The sequence below is a fragment of the Cynara cardunculus genome, assembly GCF_001531365.2.
Source record: "Cynara cardunculus var. scolymus isolate 2C chromosome LG 10, CcrdV1, whole genome shotgun sequence".
NCBI classification, from domain to species: Eukaryota; Viridiplantae; Streptophyta; class Magnoliopsida; order Asterales; family Asteraceae; genus Cynara; species Cynara cardunculus.
Window position 1 is genome coordinate 6069511 of NC_037537.1, and position 7242 is coordinate 6076752.

General features: G+C 35.7%; 2 protein-coding genes across 3 annotated transcripts in view; one reads left to right on the forward strand and one right to left on the reverse strand.

Moving 5' to 3' along the window:
• Positions 1 to 1257: 1257 nt before the first annotated feature.
• LOC112518837 (uncharacterized protein At4g18257-like) overlaps positions 1258 to 7242 on the reverse strand; it is a 17816-nt gene continuing 11831 nt past the window's right edge. The window contains exons 3-4 of one of the 2 annotated variants that reach the window (XM_025126594.1): positions 4407 to 4580; positions 1258 to 1374 (exon numbers count right to left, since the gene is read on the reverse strand). In XM_025126594.1, coding sequence (XP_024982362.1) covers positions 4421 to 4580 — 160 coding nt within the window. In that variant the 3' untranslated portion in view covers positions 1258 to 1374; positions 4407 to 4420. Of the gene's footprint in view, positions 1375 to 4294; positions 4581 to 7242 lie in introns of those variants that run through there. The other variant, XM_025126593.1, reaches the window with a different exon arrangement.
• Positions 1833 to 2790, forward strand: LOC112518838 (eukaryotic translation initiation factor 1A). Its single transcript, XM_025126595.1, has 2 exons — positions 1833 to 2435; positions 2540 to 2790. Exon 1 carries the CDS (start codon positions 1997 to 1999, stop codon positions 2432 to 2434), a length of 438 nt encoding a protein of 145 aa, XP_024982363.1. The 5' UTR covers positions 1833 to 1996; the 3' UTR covers position 2435; positions 2540 to 2790.

Sequence of the window (7242 nt, forward strand, 5' to 3'; positions counted from 1 at the left end):
TACAAAAAGTTACAATTTTTATTCATAAAAATTATTTTTTGGATTAATTAATTAAACTTGTTAATAAAGGTTAAAACTTTATTGGTTTCATCTATCTAAATCTAATTAATTTTTTCAACATTTTATCTATTACATATCTAGTCGATTTATAGTTTTGATACAAGTGTAAGACGGACTCCAAAAAGATTGAAACAACTGTTTCAATACTTCATTAAAATCTTGTTTTTTCTCTCTTCTACGCTTCCACTCACACAATATTCAACTCTAATCTATCCCAATCTTTTTATCTCTTATTGATGATCCAATCTAAAATAATTGGTCATAGAAATTATCTATTCAATGATTTATTATTCATAAAAATAATTATACACTAAAACTATAAACGTGTAACAATATTGGGTTCTATTTGAAAATAATTAAGAATCTTGAATTTTGGTATATTTTATTTTTTAATTAAAAATAAAGTTTAGTTTAACCAATTAATTCTTATTAAAAAAACAACCACCAATAAGAAGTTGACATATTTCAAATATTTGAGCACTCCTTGTTCATCCTACAATCGATCATCCACTTTTGATTTTTTTTAATTCAACTTTTTAATCTTCAAAGTTAGTCGAGGTCACCACTCTAGATCACATTTCCAATATATACCACTCAAGTGGCTTGTTTTAAGGTAAACATGTAAATCTAAAAGTCAAAAACCATAAAAAGAAATTAGTTATTGAGGCCAAATATATTACTTGGGTGGTCTTAACAATCTTCTTGAGTCCCAAACTCTCAATGATGAAAAGAAGCTTTTGACATTGGCCGGTTCAAACCAGGCCATCGATTCAGGTTTTGACCGGGTCTTGATGTAATCGATCCTAAACAATAAATATTGAGTGTGATTGTAATTTTCAATCCTAAACATGTCTATGGTTCGGTCTTCCCTAATGAGTCTTTATTAGGGACGGCATGGGCCGATCCTTAATCCCTGAGATTTTTGTTCCTTGCCAGTTGTTTTATTGTCTTTCGATCCAATACTATAACCCTGTTCTATGGTACATTTGTTTTTATCATTCACTATCATTCTCCACCGCATCTTTATTTATTTATTCTTAGTTTGTATTCATAAAAAAGGAAAGGAAACAAAACACCCCATATGCACAACAACATACAAGCATAAAATCAATTTGGGAAACTAAACTTACAAGTCTAAAAACCAAAAATTCCATTTATAAGGAAATTCAGTAACAGACTCAGTGACCACCAGGCAAGAACTAGAGCCGAACAAAAGTCACGCAACAATGACGATAAGCAAGTAATTATACAACAAAAAAGTGGGGAAGAGGGTGCCAAGATTTGAAGGGAGGCTCGATTATAGAGGGACGCCACCTGATCAAAACGTAAGACATATTAGGGGAGGTGGTGAATCAAACCAACATGAAGTTCTATCACGAGCAACACCAACATTTCAATTGTTAGCAAGTTATGACAAAGACTTGAACTTAACTACTTGAAAGTGAGGGTCAATTTGATGCCCATCAAGCCAGTTTTGGTTAAGTCCATCATATTGAAGTGCATTTATGTCTTTGCACACATTATGAAGGACACATGGCATGATAAGTAGATCTAAACCAAAATTGGCCAAGTTCAAAAGGGATTTAGCTTAACCAAATTCCATTTGATACGTTCCGACAAATTCCTGTCATTTCATCGCAAACGTGTCGTATATCTGTCACCCTCAATCGAACCCATACTGCCTAAGACATTGGAATCCTCTTCTTTATTTTGTTGAAATAGTTAAATACATTTGTTGAGGCTATAATTTCTATTTATTCATGAATGTCTTGCCTTGAAAATGGTCTTAATGCAAGTTTTTCAAAAACCATGATAACATTGTGTCAATGTATAATAACATAGGGGGTGAAAGTGTGAATAGTTTTGGGCATAGAGATCACAAGATAAAAGAAACCAGGGTTTCTGAAATGGCAGATTTTCTCGAGATCAAAACGCCATGCCGAAGAACAAGGGAAAGGGGGGTAAGAATCGAAAGAGGGGTAAGAATGAAGCCGACGATGAGAAACGAGAGCTGGTGTTCAAAGAAGACGGTCAAGAATACGCACAGGTCCTCCGTATGCTCGGCAATGGCCGCTGTGAAGCCATGTGCATCGACGCCACCAAACGCCTTTGTCACATCCGTGGGAAGATGCACAAGAAGGTATGGATCGCCGCCGGTGACATCATCCTTGTCGGACTGCGTGATTACCAGGACGACAAAGCTGACGTTATCCTGAAGTACATGCCGGACGAGGCCAGGCTCTTGAAGGCTTACGGCGAGTTGCCGGATAATATTAGGCTTAATGAAGGTATCGCCGGTGGACTCGATGAGGAGGATGATAATGGCGTTGATGATTACATTGAGTTTGAAGACGAAGACATTGACAAAATATAGGGTTCGTAATCGCTTCATCACTTTCACTTTCAGTTTCAATTTCAATTTCAATTTCAGTTTTCATTTTCTGTATTATCTAATCGCTGAATCCTTGGATTTATGCAGTGTCCAAATGGAGATTGGATGGACCAGCAGAGAATTGAAATTGATTTGAATCCAAATTGGGGGTAAAAATTAGGGCTTGTACAAAATAAGGTCTTTCAATGATATTACAAACGTATTAACATGATAATGCGTAAGGATCTGAATAAAGGGGATATATGTATTGATGATCATTACCCTTTTCCACAATATGTATGTATATATATATGAATTCAATTCAATCTATAGCTAAAATGCCTTCAACCGATTTCGTGGAATAAGGGTTGTGTACCTCTATCAATTAGGCCCCGAAGATAATAGCCATGGAAGTCCCTTACAGCTTGTAGAAACTCTCGAATTATGAGGAGGTCCAAGACCTAGCTTTTATTTGTTGGTTGAGCTAGCCTCATACTTATGTTAGTTCGAGTTCATCTAAAAGGAGTTTTGGACCGATCAAGGACGACAATTTGTCCCCATGATATCATGGTCTAATGCAGTGTTAACGAAGAGGACCTGCTTGTTTTGCGTTTGCTCGTCTCTATGTTTAATTTCTTCCGATTCTTGCCGCCCTTTCCCGTGTTATCCATCTACAAATGGTTTTTGATATTGCTTGTGAAAGCCATGGTTTCTTGATCTCTATGCCCAAGACCATTTCCAATTTCACCCCCTATATTATCATATAATACATATTGTTCACATTTTTTTTGGAAAACTTGCATTCGAGTACAAAAAGTCGGGCGTAAAACCATTTTCAAAGAAGCTATTTACGAACAGATGGAACGTTTTACGGCCTCCACAAATTGATCCTATTTTTACATCAAAAATAGAAAGGGACTCGGCATTTGTACAAAATTAATGCACATGTACAAAAACAATCGTTTTCCATTCCACATCCTTGTCGTGGAAATTAATCAAGAACAAAAAGTTACTTCTATCTTCGGTTAAAAAAATCATGCAAGAACAAAATACGAACTTCAATACGTTGATGATCAACGTTTCATCTTGCACGAAGTGTCAATCCTAACGTATACGAATGGACTTGGGGAAGATTTTGCAATCTCACATAATAAGATAGTTGCCAAGAACAATGGAATTTTACCAACAACCTACGAACCATCTGTTAATATGTTGGGTTCGAATGAGAATATGATCAAAATAAGAAAATACGTGAGTTACATCACACATGTGATACAGGTTAGATCAACGCTCTTAGATTGCAATCTATAATCACATGTGATAGACATTTTCATGTTCTCTTATTTTGATCATATTCTCGTTTGAGCCTCCCACATTTGTTAATATCACAAATTAACCACACAATTATGGCTCTTCTATCCTTCCGTTATCGACTCGGTTTTGGATTGCAAAGTTGAAACCGACGAAATTGTGATCCATTATCTCTATCTAACTAGAAAGTAAGAAACAAATGAAGTCATATACGCGTTCTCATGATTGCAACGACTATCGGTAGCTATATTAAGTTGCTATTTGGGCACCAATTCATAAATTTTGTGAACATCAATCAACAAAATGTTGTATAATCCTTTATTACACAATAGCAACACCCTTTATCCATTGGTAGAGATGGGCATCAAGAACTAGTTAAAAGGGGACCGACTTGCGACCAATTAAGATCAAGTTACGCAACTTTTCATGATCGTTGGTGATATCGTAATTTAACAGAACCACAAGTTCTTTGTTGGTAATGAGATCAAAACGATGCCAATTGAATAACACTAACAAAAATACTAACACTAAAACCACAGTAATCAATTCATCAAATGATAACGAAAACATGGGCTTTGCTTAATAGTCGTTTATAATTAGTTTCATCCGTCAACAGATGTGATTTCTAAGATGTTTCGAGTTGTTTGAGGTAATGAATACTTACATTGGATGGCAAAATCATGTATTTCCTTGTTTAGATTGAGCTTTTAATTTCTCCAGCTGTTTTCGGAGATATGCTTGTTTTAACTTCTCTCGCCGAACAGCCACCTGCTCTTGCCTGCGGACTTTCAGTTCAGACACTTTCTCCCTAGCTTCATTCACTTCTTCATGAACTTCCCTGAAGAAACACAAAACCCCGCAACAGGATCAGATTATCAAAATCGGAGGATGGGGCAACAGTAATTGTAGACAATTAAACAAACCAAATGAACCCAGTATATCCCACAGAGAGATGGGATCTCGGAAGGTCGGATGTTTGACGACCTTGCCTCTACGCCAAGGGGTAGAGTGTAAAACAAAGATCGACAAGAAACATGTGCAAGAAGTAGCAGAGGAGTGTGTGCAAACAAGCAAAAAGTATAGCCAGAGAGACATAAGATGAAACAAACATGGGAGCACACTAAAATCTAGTTGGCATACAATATACGTCCCACAAGTATATGCATACATAAGACATGAAAGGTAGGAAAAACTAAAACAAAAAGTGTTCCTTCTTGACAATGGCTGTCGAAAGAACAAGACTACAGAAACATTTAATAGGCACGTCCATTTGTTCTATCTAAGAAAAGTGGTGACATTATGGACTATATTACATATTTCTTACCGTACCCATAAACCAAAAAGAATGATAACTGAAAATGTAATTCTATCATTTGAGAGAAGTGCAAAGGCAGGCCAAACAGTCGAATTATAAAATCCAAAATGCCAAAGAAAGATGCATATAGATCCAATATCTTCAATATTCACCCTCTATATAATTTAACAAGTTTCTATATATTAGATCAACCCTATCCTAGGAATGGGGACCGTAAAGATATCTACAACATGATCTCCAGACACCTTCTCATGAATAAAAGGACAAGTCAGCTCATTGTGTTTGGGTTGCTCATGTTTGATCACTGGAGACATGCATAGCTGCAGCATACTAACATGAATTCATCTCCATCATCTGGGCTGTTAATTTAGTGATTTACAAAATCAGGCTATTTAGATTGAATTACAATGGGATATTAAAGTGTTAAAGGTTTAAAAATGGGTTGAAATAAAACCTTAGTTTAAAGGTGTTTTTGGCGTTTATAGTTTAGTCATTCATGGGCTTATGAGATTAAGTAATATTGTTGTGAACCCTTTCTACATTAGCATGATGCCATGTTTGCTCACACTCTGCCACAAGTCAGGGTCTTCATGAAAACAATCACTCTACTCTTTTGAAGTAGAGATCAGGTCTGCACACATCTTACCTCCCCTGCCGTACTTCCGAGTGGGATTTACCGAGTCAGTTTTGTTTGGTTACATTAGTGTGATGCCAATCTTATCAAGTTTATCGAACTACTTTTGGCTGTACTCTAGAATTTTATCTGCTCCATACAAATCTTGAACTCTCTTAGGTCATAGTTTACATCTCAAAATAAGCCCAAACCATGTACACCGGTCAGACTAGACCGCATTTTCTCAAGCCGCACTTGCTTGAAACTGTTTCGAAATGAAACACTCCATTTAGACTACTCTAGTTCTATACCCAAGATGTAGATCATCGCTAAGTCATTTGCTTGAAACTGTTTTTAAATGAAACCCTTCATATTGCAATCCCATCTTAGTCCTTGGTAATTGTGATATCAAAGAGGCTTAACCTTATAAACCTACATAATCACAAGAGTAAAGAATGTGTTTCTTGATCAAGATGATGAACAAGCCAATCTTGAGTAGTGACATCAACAATCAGAATCTGCACAAATATCAGTATTATGCATCTCCTTATAGTCTAATAGCACAATCTGAATGAATCTCATTTCCAACCTAACAAAAGAACCAACAGGGTTGAGCTTCCTTATATCATACACTCGGTTGAACCTAACCGAATATTCCCAAAAAGAAGATCAATACAATCACGGTGAAGATGAGCCACCCTGGAAACACAAAGAGTATGATAACAATTCACTGCTCACCTAAAAGCATATGGGCATAACAAAGATCATGACAAATGGGTAGCCAAGCTTCTCAAAAGGCTTGCCAACACAGCTATTTTTATGTTGAACTAGTGCATATACAGTTTAAAGGTAATAATAGTACAGGAGTAGGCAACTCCAAATAAACACATCTTGGAGTGTGGATCGTCTAACAAGGAAAGAATGCTTGCTGAAAGCCTGAAGTTTTTCTCCTATATTATACATGAAGTGGGGCAAAATGAGAGAGTTAAAAAATCAACAAAAGTAACCTCGTCGAGCATCTCAAGATGTTGATAACATGCATATGAAAACTAAGAGACTAGAATACAGCAGAATCAACAAAATTCATCTAGTACTATGACACCTGTACTGATTTGATCTGTAGTACCTTAGGAATACAGAGAGATTCCTTATCATCTATCTTGGTGTAACGCCCCACGTCTTATATATATTGGGTGCCATTACTTTACATGATAAAACTATTAAATCTTGAATCTAGACTTGAAATTCAGCATTATTTATAACATATCTTGAAATTACATCAAAGAAGAAATTACTTAGCGGAAACATAACCATAGCTTTTATTACAACAAAACTTGGACTAAAACCATACTACTTTATGCAAATCCTCCTTACTTCTTTCCTGAGATACATACATGAGATATATAAGCTATAAATTTAGTGAGTATTTATGGTTTCATGAATGGGAAATTTTCATGATATTTTGTGAACGATAATTCATTAAAGCTCTTGATCAGGTATAAAAATAGTCTTTATTATCATGCATAAACATTCATCAAATACTATTCTTCATCATGCATAAACCATTCTTTT